The sequence below is a fragment of the Scophthalmus maximus genome, chromosome 1 (assembly GCF_022379125.1).
Source record: "Scophthalmus maximus strain ysfricsl-2021 chromosome 1, ASM2237912v1, whole genome shotgun sequence".
Taxonomy (NCBI): domain Eukaryota; kingdom Metazoa; phylum Chordata; class Actinopteri; order Pleuronectiformes; family Scophthalmidae; genus Scophthalmus; species Scophthalmus maximus.
The window spans coordinates 20,515,969-20,533,543 of NC_061515.1; the positions used below are offsets into that span (position 1 = coordinate 20,515,969).

A 17,575-nucleotide genomic window follows, 5' to 3' on the forward strand; every position below is an offset into this window, starting at 1 on the left:
CTCAGTCCAGTGACACGTGTTGGCTTCCCCTCAGACGGTAGCATATTGTCCTGTTGCCACATTCTGATCTTGTACATTTGGGGTAAGAATCATTGTGATGTCTTTAATACATGCTAAAAAGACTGTCGGCCAGATGTATACAGGAGCAAGAAACAGCATAGTTTGCAGACATTAAATGTCTCTTATGGTTATTTTTTGGAACGTTTTTCATCTCTTGTTGTTCAGCATCTCTGGGGCTTTTTTTGGCTCTCTTTGTAGGTAGCATTTTTGTTTTTTTTGTGTCTTCCTGGTCATTTTATCTGTGTATGTCTGAAAATAAATATCTGAAAACAAGTCTCAGTGTCAGACATCTGGAGCTTAGTATTGTCTGTTCAGTGCCAAATGGCATGATGGAAAAAGACATTTGGTGTTTGTAGCAGATGTCCAGTTGCACATGTTAAGTCTTCATGATGCTAGGGCTGCTTTCCCTCTCAGAAGTGATTAATTCACTACATGCCGTGTACATATAGTGATTAAGACATAAGTGTAAAGACAATGATAATACAACCAAGACAAATGTTTTCATTACTTTATTTAAAATCACAAGTAAAAGCAACACAGGCCAAAATTCATCAATTCAGGCACAGTTTTTAATTTGCTTATGCTGTGCACCATTGTCCAAAGAAATGAACGAAAGGGAGGAAAAAAGGTTTCAAAGAATTTCGTCCCAAAATAGCACAAACTGTTTGAACACCAACAAATTTAAACTGTAAAACACTGACACATACTGATATAAATGGGTATGTGTTATTTTTGACATAGAACTTGTTTGTTGTGTTCTGCATTTGGAATGAATTCCATAATTTTGTGTTTAGCAAAAAATAAAAACAAACAAACAAACAAATCCCAAGTAATCAGTAGTCAAACAAATAAATTACAGAGAATTCTGACAAATTGACAAAAACCTTTCAAAAAAATTCATATTTAGTACAAACACAACAAATTTATGACATGGGATGGCCATACGGAAAGAATCCAAAGATAGGTTACCTGCCAAATTGTGGGCATAACTACAAAGTATTTTTTTCTGCTCTGGACTGAGATATAGCATTTGTTTGGATAAGATATATGGTTTAACATTTTGAGACAAATATTTACTTGTATTAAAAAGCTGCATTTTCCAAATAACATAAAAAAACAATAACTTAATAACTACATGATGACCCCCAAATATGAATTGTATGTTATGATAACTGAGTAAATGCATAGTACCATAAAACCGATATGATTGTATGTGCCCAGTGTACAGTTTATAACTGTAAAGCAAAAGAAATAATGAGTGAAGAGTGAAGACAATTCTGCAACCTAAAGCCTCATTGTTCAAGGAATTAGTCCAAGTCATGGATATTAATATATTGTGTGTTGATGGATATAAGAATAAATGTAATATTAAACAGTTATGACAGCTGAGATATTTGATAATACACTTTGAACTGTGCCATCCGAAACACAGAACCCTTACAAGAAATGCTGCATCCTACATATCATAGCCAACAACCAGATGGTCTATCACAATATTTATATACAGACTGTGCTCCATATTTCATAGATTTTTCTTAGACTCCAATGATGCATGTGAAAACAGAGGTGAGGCATATAATGCAAAGAATAATTCAATGAAGTATGTTGGCTCCTATAATAAAGATTATTCTTTCACCACTCATTGTAAACTATTTAATTTGACCTATATTGTGCCTTTGAGCTTGAAGTAGTTTTCTTATCAATATGGTAAAATTAACCTTCAATATGTCATTACTACCACCTTTATTTAAAATATGTTTCTTACATTGGATACAATAAGTATCCAGAAAAAGTTGAGTGGACATATTGACCGGCATAAAGTCCTGCAGCTTGGTCCGATGGCAGCTGTACATGGACAGTGTCTCCTTGTCGTAATGGGAGTACAGCACTTCCAGAAGCCTGATCCAGCAAGCCCTTTTTGTACTCGTCATAAGTGTACATTACTGGCTCATTGTTCTTCATCAGTGCCACCCACACATTACTTCCTTTGCAGTGGATGTGATAAGCAAAGTAGTAGATCCCTGGTATGCTACAAGTGAAAATACCTGTTTGGGGATTGTAGTCTTGATTGCCGTTGTGCAGAAGTTTGTCGAAGATTACTGGAGAGCCAACAAGAGGGAATGGATTTGTGAGCTTAGCTGTGAATGAAGGCAACTCCTGGACATTTCCACCAATCTCACCTCCATTCTTCTGTTTCCTGTAGCCTTGTCTTTGGCCACTGTATGGACCGGTCACAGGGAGGATCTGTCCAAGGTCAGGCGATACAGCGGATTGTCCTGGAGGGCCAGGGAGTCCAGGTTGTCCTGGTTGCCCTGGAAGTCCAGGGGGGCCACTGGGACCAGGGTTACCTTGAGGGCCAATGTGACCAGCAGGTCCTGGCTTTCCATCACCAGGATAGCCAGGTTTACCATGCATTCCTGATTCGCCTTTTTGCCCTGGCAGTCCAGGAGGTCCAATTGGTCCCCCTGGTCCTGTAAGACCTGGAATTCCCTGGGGCCCCTGATGGCCTGTCTCTCCAGATTGTCCTCCCTCTCCTCTTGGTCCCGGTAATCCTGCAGCACCATGGACACCAGGTAAACCCCTAACACCAGCTTCTCCTTTTGGGCCAATAGGCCCCTGTAAACCTCTTGTTCCTGGTTGTCCACCCTCTCCTGATCGACCTGACTGACCTGGAAGACCTGAAGGCCCTAAATCACCTTTTATTCCAGGATTTCCTTTTGGTCCCCCAACGCCATTCTCTCCTTTTTGTCCTGGGAAGCCTAGACTACCAGAAGGCCCTATAGGACCTGGTGGGCCAGGCATACCACTATGACCAGTGGCACCACTAACCCCTGGAAAACCTCCATGACCTTTATCGCCTTTATGGCCTGGAGGCCCAGGAAGACCAGCATGACCCTTGTGACCCTTAGGTCCTGGAAACCCTGATTTACCATAACCTGGCAAGCCTGGACTCCCTGGTAAACCAGGAGGACCTGGTTCTCCTTTCCCTCCAGAGATCCCTGGTTGACCTCTAAAACCATCATTTCCTGGTTTTCCAATACCTGGTATGCCTGGTGGTCCTGGTAGACCTGTTTCACCTTGTGGTCCTGCCCACCCTGGCTCTCCAGGAGGACCTGATTTTCCAGGTATTCCTGGTTGTCCAGGTGGACCATTGAGGCCAGGTTTACCAATGCCAGAGATGCCCACATGTCCACGTGGACCTGGTGGTCCTCCAGGTCCTTTCAAACCTGGCAAACCTGGTAGACCAAGTCCTTTGTCTCCCTTGGGGCCTGGGGGACCAGGTAGCCCTGACGGACCCTTTTGACCAGGCTCTCCTAGAGGACCTGTCTGTCCTGGAAGGCCGTGGCCTCCTATTTTGGAGATCCCGGGGAGTCCAGGGGGACCTGGAAGCCCAGCAGGCCCAGAAAGTCCAGTTGGTCCTTCACCCCCACTAGGACCAAGGTCACCTTTTGGTCCTGGTAATCCTGGTCCTCCAGGTTTTCCTGGCAATCCTGGAATGCCAGGTTTTCCAATTCCTGGGTATCCTTGTGTACCAGGAGACCCTGCTTTTCCTGGTAACCCTGGCAATCCCTGGCCTGGTTGTCCAGCAGGGCCTTGCGGTCCTGGTGGTCCAGTTGGTCCAGGGGGGCCCTGAATTCCTTGAGGTCCCTCTCTGAGACCTTCTCCACCAGGGCCAGAAGGGAGCGGGCCTTTGGCCCCTCTAGGGAATGTTTGTCCTGGAAAAAAAGAGGAAACATTTGGTAGACAGAGGTGAAAACTGACCCAGTAAATCATTCAACACTGATCAAGAAAATAAACTGACCAAAAATGGTCCTGGTGTAATCTGATATTTGTTGTTTTTGTGATATCACAAATTCTGAGGGTATGTCAAAACCAGACATTTGCTTAAGAGAATGTTGATAGTTATATTTCTTATGACCCCATAAAAAGCTAATACTCACAATATCATAAATGCATCTACAGTTTAAAAGAAATGAAACCAAAAAAATAGATTTGTTTTTGTTTTTCGGTTGATAGTAAATTAGCATTGTCCTTTTATTAAATCAAATACTTATTTTGCAAGAACTGGTTGGCCTCACCTTTGCCCTCAATCAGTGGCCTCTCTTTGCCCTTTTGCAAAGGCAGCTGGGGAAGCTCTTTTCCATACTGTGGCAGTAATGGCATGAGTGGCATTTCGTTCCCCAAAAATTGTTGCTGAGGATACCCATCGTTGTGCTGTGGAAGGGGCTGGTGCTGTTGATGTGGCTGCTTTTGTCCATAATACGCCCCACCATGGGCCAGGCGTACTAAACACAGCTGGAACACTGTGAAGAAATGGACGTGTACAGCCACCATTTTTCTGGAGTGGAGAATAAAATAAAAGACAAAATGTGATACAAATTTAAACAGATAAGTCTCTGCCAAACTCCTGACCAAATAACTTTAAAACGTATAGTATTTTCCATCTCTAATTATTTGCATCAAAAATCCTTTAAACATTTAAAGTAAAAGTACTTATTATGCAGAATGACCCATAGTATTGTATCATTTAATAATTATTATTTATGCATAATCTAATAACAAATATAAATGTATTTATTGATGGTTTCTTATATTATTAATCTGAAAGCATTGGACTAAAAAGTACAACATTTACCAGGCTTAGGGTAGAAATACTTAAGTAGAGTACAAGTTCCTTTAAAATTGCACTAAAGTAAAGGGACAGGGAGTAACATGATAAACACCCAAACAGATAGCATCAGAGGCTAAGATATCCTGACTTTTAAGTGCCTTGTATGACTACTACATTTTTCATAATGCAACAGGATCATGTCTTTCTTCCTGCTATACATCTGTAGGCCCCAAACCTTACACTTGGCATGTAACTCTCATGAAAGCAGATATTCCTTACTAAGCATCCTTCATATTAGTTTGTGACCAGCAGGCTGTGCTCTTCCATAAAGCAGAGGAATTAAAAAATATATATTAGAAGGCCTCATACTGGTTTATATGAAACCCACTGTGGTCCAACTCAAACTCCCCCCCAAAAAACAACTAGAACACCCCCCCCCCTTCCTGTGTTTACGCGTGTTAAAGCCTCTCAGTCTCATATCCTTGACTTGAATGACAATCGCATACATTGGTAAAAACATATATCATAATTAAGAGGCACCACAGGGGATGTGGTCAGTTTTTTAACAAAATTCCTAACCCTTTATACATGTCTTTGCTAAAGAGATTGGATAAATGTTGCCAAGAGAGCAGTGTGAAAAATAAACAGCGAAGAGTTAATGTAGGATTTCCACATCTGTAGTATTTGTATGTTCTGAAACAGAACCAAAGAGAACAACATTTTTGGAGGGCTGGAACAATGGAAATTAGACTTGCTTACATTTTTCTGAGCAGTTATTGAAGTAAAGAAAACAAAGAAAAGTAGCTTCAGGCTGAATTTGATTACTGTTGAATATTTTTAGCACACCCTTTCTATTCTTTGTAATTAATCTTCACCGCCAATGTGTAACAGATGCAAATGGGTATGAAACAAGGAAACCTCAGACACGGGAAGATAAATGTATAAATGTCTGTTAAATTGTAGGTGCACAGTGATATTTCTGAAATGTGGGTGATTGTGATGAATATATAAAAAACTGGAAGAAAAATGCTGTAAATAATATTTCGATATTGTGGGAAGATACAAAGTACAAAGAAATATATTTTAAATAAATTGAGTAATCCTGCTAACAAGCAAACAAACAGACAGAAAAACCGGACCAATCACATAACCTCCTCGGGGGGAGGTAATTTACTACACACCCAATCGATGGTATGAACTGGAATGTACACAATGAAGTCAAGTCCTCTTCTCAAACTGTCTGTCGTCACCCACTCTCTCTGGCCTGCTTCGCCTTGTTTGGTTGCCCTCACTTTAGGTCGCTTGCCCGTGTATTTTCCAAGGCATTAGTGGGATAGTGGCCGTGCACGGGATTCATGCCAGGTGTTCGCTGGGATCCTACTGTTCCCTGCCAAAATATGAATGTCAGATTCGATGAATGTCAGGGGGTGACCTTTCACAGAGGCCTGGGGTTTGTAACACTAAGCTGCCATCCCCACGTGGTAGACATATTTCAGCATGGATACAGTTATGCAGAGACACACCTTGAGGTATCCTTAAGAAATGCAGGGAAGTGTGGCTATTACAAATAAATATAGCAAAACTGTAAAATTGTAAAATTGTCTTTGCAGCCTGTCTGTGAGATAGCATTAATGCTGGGCTTTGTAAGTGCAGACTATGATGAACTCTTAAGCTAAAATGTTCAACCCTTTAATGAAATTATAAAGGCTCTGTATATATATATCCACCCAACTGCTGAAATTCAACAAAAACAGTAGTCAGACAATGAAAGCACCTCCAGACATGTATGTAAAAACTTACTCTTATTGTCTTAGAAATACATAATAAAATATGACATAATTCAAAATTGATAACACTTTTTCATGCTTTTGTCCTGTTGCATTAATTATGATTGCAACAGCTTCCTCACACTTCATACTAAAATATATTGACTGACTACAGACGGTGCAGAGCACACCTGCCAGGCTTTAAACCAGAACCAACATGGCCTCATTACATGGGCTCCCAGCATGTTTAAGAATTGATTTCATGACATTTTTGATTATACTTTTGAAGTTATGTGTAGCCTGTAGCCTTGATACATTCCTGCATATAATTTGAAATCCCTGGGCAGCGGATTTTCTAAAAAATGTTCCAGAAGTCTTGCATAAAACTGGAGGGGACAGACCAAACCTTTTCTTAAAACATACTTTATATGAGAAGTTAAACTGATTTTACTTGACTTCTCCCTATGTCTTTTATCTTATATTACTGAAAGCACCTGAATCTATTTTATTATAAGATATAGGTCAGGTTCTACATTTGATTTTTAAACCTTTGCTGATTATGATTTGTTGCCTTGTGTAATCTGGGTTTTGAATGTGCTCTATAAATAACAATAAAAATTAATAAAGATGCTAAAAATGTATCCCGAGAATGAAAATGTAATGAAAATGTGATTGTGCATCTTTTAGATTAATGGCAATATTTAGCATGTTATCATCCAAACCACAAACACTATTTAATAAATTGTTTCTTTCACCACAGCTGAAAAATGTACTCATAAAACCACAGTAGAAATCAAACAGCAATTAAAAGAATAATCAATCAAATACAAAGTACCACCTGGCCTTTTATTGGAGAATAGTCTCTCAAATAAAATTCTGTATGGTTTTTAATATCTAATGAATGTTTTTGTAGAGAACATGGGACAAAAATAAAACACAGACAGTATGGAAGTTTCAATTGAAAACAGCTGCTACTATAGCATTCTGCTATTATGACCAGAATGAATACTTTTAAAAGTTTTTCCCCAAACCCTAGTGCCGTAACAAAAAAAATTGTTCAACATCTTTTTCAGATATAGAACCAAGAGGGGATTGATCCTCAAGTGTTGATCTTCTAAATTGAACATGATTTCACATATGGGGATGTTGGGCCGGTCATCGCTGTATTAAAAATCCTTTGTACTCATACAAAGACAGCTATTCTCTCCAGACAAAAAAATAAAAGGAACATATGCTTGGCGAGGAAACGAGACGACCCTCTGTAAAACAATAAGTCAGCAAAACAAGGAGGACAGAGCGGTGCTTTGAAACACATGTTCCCTCTGACCTCCAAGGATACGTCAAGGCTTCGCGGCTTACAGGAACGAAGCAGACAAAAAAATAAAAATAAATAAATACATCCTATCCCATTTACAGGAAGAGCTGCATGACTAACAGAGCTCATTTCAAAGGTTGGATGCAGGATTTGGCAGAATTCCTTCTGTGGTGACCTAATGTCTTGGAGACACATGGGGCAGGATATTTTCTGCTTCAGCATAAAGATTCGTAGACGAACATTTCACTGAACACTGACGTTCATCCAGTCTTATACTGCTTGTTTTTATGAGGAAAACATTATTATTTTTGAACCCATTTCAGTTCTCTCGTTATACTCGGGTCAAATATACATACTTCATTTACTTTATGGATAAATGATGAATATAGTTATACCTACAATTCAAATTATTGATAGTTTTGTGATTTTTTTGTGCTGTATTGAGATCAGTTCCCCCCACTGCTTTAACAGGCACTTTCCAGGACAACCATATCTTTACAACTCAAACTTATCAATCAGCAAATGGGCATGATTTATGGTGCAATTTGAAATAAAAAACAAACAAACATGTTGAGCTGAAATTCCTTGTAATTTCAGACATGCCACTGTACAGCCAATGTTTCTGACAAAATAACTTTTACCAGAACTGGAGAGTTTTTTAGTCTTGGATATCACCAAGGGACTGGGGCTGCAGTTTATGGACTGACATGGTGCTGGAGACCGGGCAGCGTGTAACCATGACTTGAAATTTCAGATTCGTGTGGTTCATCTGAACAAAATTGCACATGGTAAGTGATTCCTCCTTTGTTTTTTTTTTATTTCCACAGAATTTAGCCTAACAGAGATAATAACCTAGGCTGTTTTACTGAAGAAAATCAAGCAAAACAATCAGAAATGTAACACTTTTAGGAGAGAGAGAGAGGGAGGGAGAGAGGGAACACAGCCCTGCTCCAAAACATCTGCCTACTACCACTGTTCTTGCCATTTCCGCAACAAAATTCCCCCTGAATCTCAACTGTTTTATTTCAGTTCAGCTTTCAGCACACTCTTACAGAGATTAGAGCAATCTGGGTCTGAAACAACCTCTATGTGCAACTGGATCATGGACTTTCTGACTGACAAAATCCGAACCACCACGGGGAGTACCACTGCTGCACTGGCACTGGTTTTCTTGCCACTGTGCATGGGCAGCACCACAGTGGCGCAGTCACGACCTCCTCGGGGGAACCTGAGTCACCGTCAAATCCCAGCGCCTGGTCAAAAAAGCCGGTAAGCGCCTCAATTTCCTGCAGAGAATGAGAAGAGCTCACCTACCTGGAGTTTTTATGCAATACAAAATGTTATGGATCGCCATACTGGCTATTAAAAGCACATAGATTTACACTTCAACTGCATAACAGTGCAGTGCTGCACTGGGTTGTACTTGTACTGTAGAATATATTTTCCAAACAACATTCTTGCTCATTTTTTCCCCCCAGTCTTTCATCTTGTGCCCAGCCTCCACTTTGATGAGAACTCTTCCGACACCTCCACGCCCCCTCGCTTGATGACAATCCCATGCAACGAGGACTGCTCGCCCCCAGAATGGATGCTGGACCCTCTGAAACTCTTTTGCCAACACTTACAGCCACAGCCGGCTCCACTTGGTGATGAGCCACAAGTCTTTTATCACCTCCAGCTTGGCTTTGAAAATAATCAAATTTCCATTTCTCCTCTGTGTTCCTTCTCCTGACCGATTCCAGATGGGGGACTCTATACCGCTCGATAAACAAATGATGAGGAGCAGAGGCATGTCATTGCTTACAGATATGGGTGCCAGTCTTAATTGCTTGTGGTCAGGCCTGGCTTTTGTGTTTTAAACAGATTACAGCAGGGCCTTTCTTCTCTAATGAGAGCAGGCCAGTAACAGAGGTGCAGGACAGGACAGAAAAGACACCGTCACCGAAACAACCAAAATAAAGAGATTACTTTGAAAAATAAGTGACTCTTAGTGAATAAGAGGCATCGGTTCCACTGATCTATGCATCAGACATTTAGACTCAGATCTGTTCATTACAAAAGTACTTTTTATGCAGGAAACACAGTTGTTGACATTAATTTGGCAGATGCTTTTGTTTAAATTGCCTTTCAGTTCTCCTCATACACGTAGCAGTTTGGGTCTGAGTATCAGACCACCAAACACAGACACTGCAAATCATCCGGCTTGACCTGCTAGAACTCTTGGATGGTGACTTTTTTTGTGAAGAATAACCTCTCTTAACATTTTTAACAGCAGCACTTTCAAAATATTGCAAAAATACGTATAATAATTCAGTCAGTGCTGTCAGAAGAGTTTAGCACACGCATGCACGGGCGCGCACACACACACACACACACACACACACACACACAGACACACACACACACACACACACACACACACACACACACACACACACACACACACACACACACACACACACACACACACACACACACACACACACAGACAGGGGAATGCAACCAAAACAGCTGACTTCTGTAGCATCCAATACAACATCTGGGGAATGCACACCTGTGTGTGTGTGTGTGTGTGTGTGTGTGTGTGTGTGTGTGTATTATCTAACCTTTCTTACTCTACTGTGATACTCTAAGGCGACCATGTGCACACAGGCAATAGTCACAAGAGCTAAAAGCAAAGAAACCCCCCCTCAAATGCTGAGATGAGACAGTTTCTGCCGTTCTTTAACTTTTATGAAACACAATTACAGGTTACATTTATCTCGGGCAAAAGGCACTTTTCTCTTTTCTGACATTTTCTGACAATTTTGGAAAAAGAATCTGTTAGCTGCAGCAGTAAATACATCCTCATAAATGTCAAATATAGAGTTTTCAAGCTCCAGATGGTGTGAAACAGTCAATTTGAGACACTTTTACCCAAAATAACCAAGCAAACAAAGCCAGCAGTGGGGCCGGTGGTTCAATAGAGGGCACCAAACTCCATTTATATTCCATTGATACTCTTTGTCTTGTATCTGAGGTCTTGTTTACTAGTGTTTTCCACAGCCTTGGTGGAGAGCTAAGTGTGCTTTCAGTGATGGGGGGGGGGGCACATTTTTCTGACGAAGACGGTGTACAGTCAGATCGTTATTTTTTCTGTAATTGATACTGGATATTAGTTTTGTGCAGTGTCTTGTGTTTTCCATCTACGGTCTGCAGAGCAACAAGTCTCTCATTGCTGCATCATTCTCTCAAACCACAAGTCATATTTTGAGCATATTCTGGACACGGGGCTGTTTTCCTTCTACGAATCCGCTGCCCTCTATGTGTCTGAGCAGGTGATTTATCCCACCTCAATCATCGAGTAACATTTTCATTTCCCCCGCAACCCCAGGTTATCTTATTTGCACGTCTGCTCCACCCTCCCCAGTTCCTCTCCAAACTCTTTTGCTCTTTTTTCAGCATTCCTTCACACCTACCCTATCTCTTTGCAGAGCGAAGGCCGGGGTCGCCTTCCCAGACGCCTACCGGCCTCAGATTTTTCGAAACAGGCGGACGAGAGGTTCGCTAATCTTGAGGCGGGTTAAAAAAAAAAAATCCTAATTTTAAGGTGGTATCATTTTAAACACATGTTGCAAACACATGTTGCAAACCTTTAACAAACTAATACGTATACATGCACATAATTGCACCTACACCTCCTCCCATTAACACACACACACACACACACACACACACATGCACGCACGTACGCACATATGGCCTGATCTGTTCACCCATCTCACCGACAGATTTCCCCCCTCCTGCTGCTCTGGGAACCATCAGTCACTGAAAGTCTGACCACAATTTTCATTTCAGGCAAAGATCGGAGAATTATTTTCCTATTAGCTTTGAGTTCTGTCGAAACACAGTATCTGGTGTCAGTGGACAGAACCTAAGAGCAACGCAGAGTCAAGAAGCACTTCGGGATTTTTACGTACTTCACATCCTTAGAGAACACAATCTGTGGGAAACAAAAGCGGATGTATTTTCCAATCTGAAGATATTCACTCAGAGAGAGAACTTATTCTACATGACATGTTCCACTGTATTGCACAGCGGGGAAAGAAAGAGTTTTTTTTTTCAGACTTTTCCAAGCTTTAACTTTAAGCAGTTTTTGCCTGAACTTCCTGTGGTTTTGCCTGATTTTTTTTTTACTGGCTCTCATATTTGCACTGGCTCTCAAACTCGTCCTTTGGTGAATGATTATTTTCACAGGCAGTAACAACGTTTGGCTAATAATCAGATCTGATCACTTTGTACTGTGAATGAACCACGGAGTCCGCTGGGAGTTCTGCAGATCGCAGCTGCATAAATACATTTTGTGTACAGTGTGAATCAGAGAGGAGGCCACATGTTGTCTCCTTCCTCCGTTTCGGAGGCTTTCCAATGAACAGTAGCAGTACACAAGTATTGCAATTTTGAAGTTTGATCTGTTTGTACTTCTTTTTATACTACTCCTTACTCATTGAAAATAGTGTCGCTCCATTACATTCAACTGGTAGCTTCCAAGTTTTTAATATTCAATACTAAAAGCATAAGGTAAACTTATAAAATACACACTGAAAATAAACCAGTGGTTCACAAATATTCTGGCTCGTGATCCTCAGTGGCACGGATTTCCAGAAAAGCAGCAAGAGAAAATGCTAATTCACATGAATTTCCATCCGCTACTGTTATTCCAAAATTAGACACACGATGACATGAGTAAATGAGAGTCAGTCAAACCTCAAACGATGAAACCTAATGTATAAAACATGTTAATATGTTTGTTTCATATAGTCATTTGAGGCAGGTAACAGGCTTCTCATCAGTCAACACAGATGTCATGTTTTTTGTCTGCTGCCAGTGTTCATCTCACGACCATTCAGATTTATAATACTTTTGTTGTTAAAGTACATCTTGGTCGTAATTTTGGATGTAGGTCTTTTACATTTTAAGCCACTTTTGTCATATTGGCACTTCTACTTGATGAAAGGACTTGCATACATCTTTCAACACTGCCAGTTGATTAGATCAAAAGGCATAAAAATGCCAATGCTCCGCCACAAATTGACCACAAGGTCCCTCCGAAGATTTCCAACACCCCTACGACGAATGCTTTCGCGACTGAAACCAATGGGACATCTGAAATACGGCACCAGCGCTTCCAGAGGGGTCATAATTGGTGAAGCCTGGAGAGTGGGGGCAGTGTATTATTTGAGAATGACGAGGTGGTGATTATATGTTGTTTTGAGAGAGGGTTTCTTCGGGTTTTATTGCTGACTATTCCACTTTGATGATGGTTTACCCAGCTTATCTTCTAATGCGATGTATTGCGGACTTCTACAAGTGATCCGTCATTATGGATTTCAGTAGTCTGCAATTGCAAACTTCTTTTTGCACACACATCAATTTAGTGGGATCACCTTGATCATTTACGGCTTACTGCAACATGTACAGATTGGTTGACTGGTGGGAGCTGTATATATATATGACAACAATGTCAGGAAACGTGTTACACAGTCACAACGTAAAATGTGCCACTCCGAGAAAAAACACGATCCTCCCTTTTCCTCCTGTCCAGATGTTTTTGCGGTGAAGTATTTACGAGGGATAATAAGGACTAGGACTCTGTCTACTAGGAGTTTAGATAAGAGACACTTTGCAATAAATCTGCAAAATTTAAAGCTGTTATTCCAGAATAGTATTTGTGAGATATGAAATACCACTTGCTGCACACAAAGAGAGTGTAAATTGGACGGCAGCTAATGTGAGAGATTAATAACTGGCACAAAAAACCCCAACGTGAAATGACTGCAAAAGTGAGCTAGGCTTCATACTTTTGAGACTTCTATGAAGGCGGCAATGCTCTGCCCGGTAGCAGACTGGTGTTTGGACACATGGCCTCGAGTCACAGAGGCTGCAGCTGTGGGATCAAGAGACACATTCTCTCCGAGCTGCATAAACACTTCCTGTTCAGTAGGTGAGAACTGGGAAGGAGTCAGAGTGCGAGACGGAGAGAAGAAGAAGAAAAAAAAAATACCCGTCAGAGGAGACATTAACAGCGTAACAAATATATAAAGTCACCGCCTGCTGACTTGAAGCATCTGATCCTGCAGCGACTTTCCTACAGTCTGGAGATTTTAAAGCTGCAGCTTTGAGGGTTTGCTTTCTGCCACCTTTTCTTTTCCACGGCCTCTGCTCAAGGCAAACAGGCTTCAGCATCTCAACAACAAGAAGAAGCCAAGCACATCAAACTCCTCCATGAAAGCATCCAGCTCCCCAGCTGATACCCCAAAACAGACATAGTACTACGTCAATCTGACACAAATGAGTAACTGCAACCGTCGTGCACATTTAACTCGCTGGCTCCCTGACCTTTGACCAAACTGTTTTCTGTAATGAATGGTTTCTTGCTGAGACTTAAATGAGAGGATCCATACCACTCTCATATCTGTACGATAAATGTGAAGCCTCAACCAGAAGCCATTCCGTGGAATTGTAACGTCCGGACAGAGACTAGGCTAGCTGTTTCCCCCCGTTTTCAGTCTTTGTGCTAAGCTAAGCTAACTGGCCTTGACATCAGTCCTCTGATCCAAGTGAAAGCGAACACACACATTTTGCAAAATGTCAAATTATTCCTGTAAAAAGTCAAACAAAGCATGGGTTGGATGTTAAATACCGACATACCACCCATTTTTCAGCAGTGTCTCAAATCACTGGTTTTAGTAAAATGGAAGACAATTGGTAAAGCAAATTGTTTTAGGCTACAAAAATCACATACTATGGATAAATGAATGACAGACTTATGAGAGACACAATGCCATTGTGAAGACTTGTAGCGATATTCTGCTCACTGCACTCCTCTATTTGCCTCAACATTAAGAGTTGATGGTGATCACTGTACAGTAACTGTGACAGTAAATGTAAGGTACCAAGTAAGGTCAATGAACTTGACCTTACCTGCTCCAACATGAGCAGGTAAGGTCAAAGGATCCTGAAGCCCTGTGTTCACTTGATTTGAACTTTCTTGGCTTTCTCCCATCTGCAGAACAGCGTTGTGTGTTTTCACTGCTGTTCAGCACGGAATGACAAAAACCCATAACAACACTGTGCCGATGCCAACAGTCCTCTCTGCACACCGAGGACTATACATTACGAGTGTCTGCGGTAAACAAAAACTATCAACGAGTTAATTGTACAACTTATTTGACCTCAACCAGCGTGAGCTCCTCTCACCACATTTTCCCCTAATTAAGACTTTTCTCGCTGAGAAAGGAAAAAAACTTGATCATTTTAAAAAGGAATCAAGGGCTGGGAGTTAGAAAAAAAACTGCTCAGCTCCATAAAAACGGACATTTCTGGAATCCGAGATTTCTTTTCCACATCATCTGCTCGCACCGAAAACCTATCTGCTTTCGTGCTCTCTCAAGCTATTTCTGCATGCGAGTTACAGCGGCTATTATAACACATTCCCTATTACTTGCAGCAGAAAGGGGGTGGTGAAGGAATAACGGTGAGACCTTGGACATGTTTAACATTGTGATAAATTCATGGTGGGTGTGAAGCAGGGATTCCCAAATGTTTCCTGGCAGGTGCGCAATAGGCCACACTGCGATCAGCTTCTGCTCAGAGGTCAGAGAGGCGAAAAAGATCAGGTTGAAAACAGTCACGTCTACGTGTTTTCTGTAGAAAATGCGGAGAAAGAAAATTACCAGAAAGATTTTCTGAAGCCCAAACTTTCCATCTGTGACTCACTTCTCAGAACCAGTGTGCTGCCACAAAGTCTCCTTTTTATAAAACGGATTTTAATCCCGTTTTCCTCCTAGTTATGTGGAATAGTACAAAACCCACATGACCTCACCTTTCACAAAGACAGGATGAGAGAATTATCTACATTTTTTCCTTCTGTATTGAAGGACAACTAAAATGTCAAAAAAATATCAAGGCATTCCATCGACTTGTGCTTAATCCTATCAAGATGCTGCACCGAATTTTATTTTATCAAATTTAACCTGTTGTGCAGGTGTAAAGTAAGAAAACCGTCAGACGTCATCTGCAGTGACTTCAGTTTACAGAAGTGAGCTCTGTGAAATAAAATGCCTGAATGAAACATTTTGGAATTCAAGCAAATGATTTTGATATTTGCTCAGCCTCCCCATATCATGTTCCTTTTTTCCTTGAGACCTAGTTGTGAATAACGTGCCATCCCAAACGTTACTCATGCAGCGTTCCAAGAACTCAAATGGACATGACTTCTTTTGTCTGTATTTGCCAAGAGAAAAGGTTAGAGCGATTTTGCACTCAAGGCATTGCAATTGCACAACAATTCAGGAAAAACAAAAAACCCTAAACTTGATCATGCAGCTTTGGATTCTATGACTAGTGCTACTTCTGCTCCCAAAAGAATCATCCATGCCAACCAGAACATCAAATCCTGCAGTGCCAGGGGTCAAGGCATCACGTACCTTTCTTTATGCATGTGCTGCTGCTGCTGCTGCTGCAGGGTGAAAGTATCACAGAGCTCTGAGGAGTTTGGGACAGACGCCGAACAGCAGCTCTGGTGAGGGCTTGGCTTTTATCTGCAGGTGGGTGGAGCTGCTCGGGCCGAGGGAGAAGAGAGCCACTGGATCTCTACATGTATGTGGGGAGAAGGAGGGAGGAAAACAGGGTCCCTGTGAGAAGGAAACCACTTACTGCATCGACATGTTTGCAGCATTTGAGGTTATCATAAACAGAAGCAAACTAGCAAGGGGAGAAAAAACAGGAAACCCAATCAGCTGCACAACTGTATATCACAGGGAGGAAGATTCTTGTTTGACTTGGACCTCTCGCTGCATTCTTTGCATGCAGAAAGATTTAAGGGCATGGTCTCACTTTGGTTGGCCGCGCTGGCTGAGGTCAAGAATCGAGCTGAGAGGAGGGGGTGTTGTGACTGCAACAGCCCACATTCAGTCGTTGATATCAATCTCACCACGACGTCCATTGCCAATGCTGTTCAGACTGTTCACATTCCTGTTTCCCAAAGACCTTTAAAGCAGCATAGTCTTTACACACACTACCTACTAAAACTGTACTTTTCTCACGTTCTCTCATCCGTTATTTGAGCATTAAGATCCCAGTAGTGTAAAATATAATCTACAGCCGTGCATCTGCCTGTGCAATGTTGTTTTCAGCCAAGTGGAAGCCCACCATGATGTCAGCGATTGGTTTGTGAACTGATGATTTGAAGCCTTGAGATTAGCATTTTGGCCAGCGCCATAAATAACCATACTTGGAGTGGGCGGGGAGTGGGCCTGACTGAGTGCACGTCCGCCTACACCTGTGACCCCGTCAGTCACATGGTAGCCCCCCCCACAAACAATACTTTACCAATGCTCAGATTTGCAACTACTTGGCGTGAAGTTTATATAAACTTATATTAAAATATTCAGCTTCTGTCCAAATTGTTCACTCTACTGAGGGAACCACCAGAGAAAGCTGGTTTAATAAATCAGATGAATTAATCTGTTTTTGATTGTGTTGATGTTTGCAATGCAAGACATCATGCACTTACTTGTACTATACTTCCCTCGACAACCTGAAAGCTACATTCTTCCACCCGAGGGCAGGAATCTGTTTTCCCAGCATGCACCAGGCCGAACAACAAGCAGAGTCTTCTGCGTGGAAACACTAACCTCATACCTGTCTGCATGCTCGTGCAGTCAACCTGCTAGATATTAAAGAACCAAATTACTGCCGCGACATGAAAAGCACAGACAACCTTGGCTGTAACCCCCATTACTCCCTGTTTCCTGTTTCCTCAATCAACTTGCTTTCATC

At 41.5% G+C, this 17,575-nt stretch overlaps 1 protein-coding gene across 2 annotated transcripts; it reads right to left on the reverse strand.

The window, feature by feature from the left end:
• Positions 1-554: 554 nt before the first annotated feature.
• LOC118312052 (collagen alpha-1(VIII) chain-like) lies at positions 555-16,391 on the reverse strand. Of its 2 annotated transcripts, XM_047335535.1 has the most exons (4): positions 16,222-16,315; positions 5,854-6,059; positions 4,140-4,399; positions 555-3,776 (listed from the first exon to the last, which is right to left on the reverse strand). In XM_047335535.1, the coding sequence occupies exons 3-4, from the start codon at positions 4,393-4,395 to the stop codon at positions 1,822-1,824; spliced, it is 2,211 nt and encodes a 736-aa protein (XP_047191491.1). In that variant the 5' UTR covers positions 4,396-4,399; positions 5,854-6,059; positions 16,222-16,315; the 3' UTR covers positions 555-1,821. The 2 variants fall into 2 exon arrangements, with proteins under 2 accessions (XP_047191491.1, XP_035492224.1); XM_035636331.2 differs by lacking the exon at positions 5,854-6,059 and having other exon boundaries at positions 16,222-16,391.
• Between the last annotated feature and the right edge of the window lie 1,184 nt (positions 16,392-17,575).

What these genes read in the sequence shown, in the direction of transcription:
- LOC118312052 (XM_035636331.2), bottom strand. An exon ending in GCCACTGATTGAGGGCAAAG is followed by an intron (nt 3,777 to 4,139) that starts GTGAGGCCAACC and finishes CTTTTTTTCCAG; the next exon opens with GACAAACATTCCCTAGAGGG.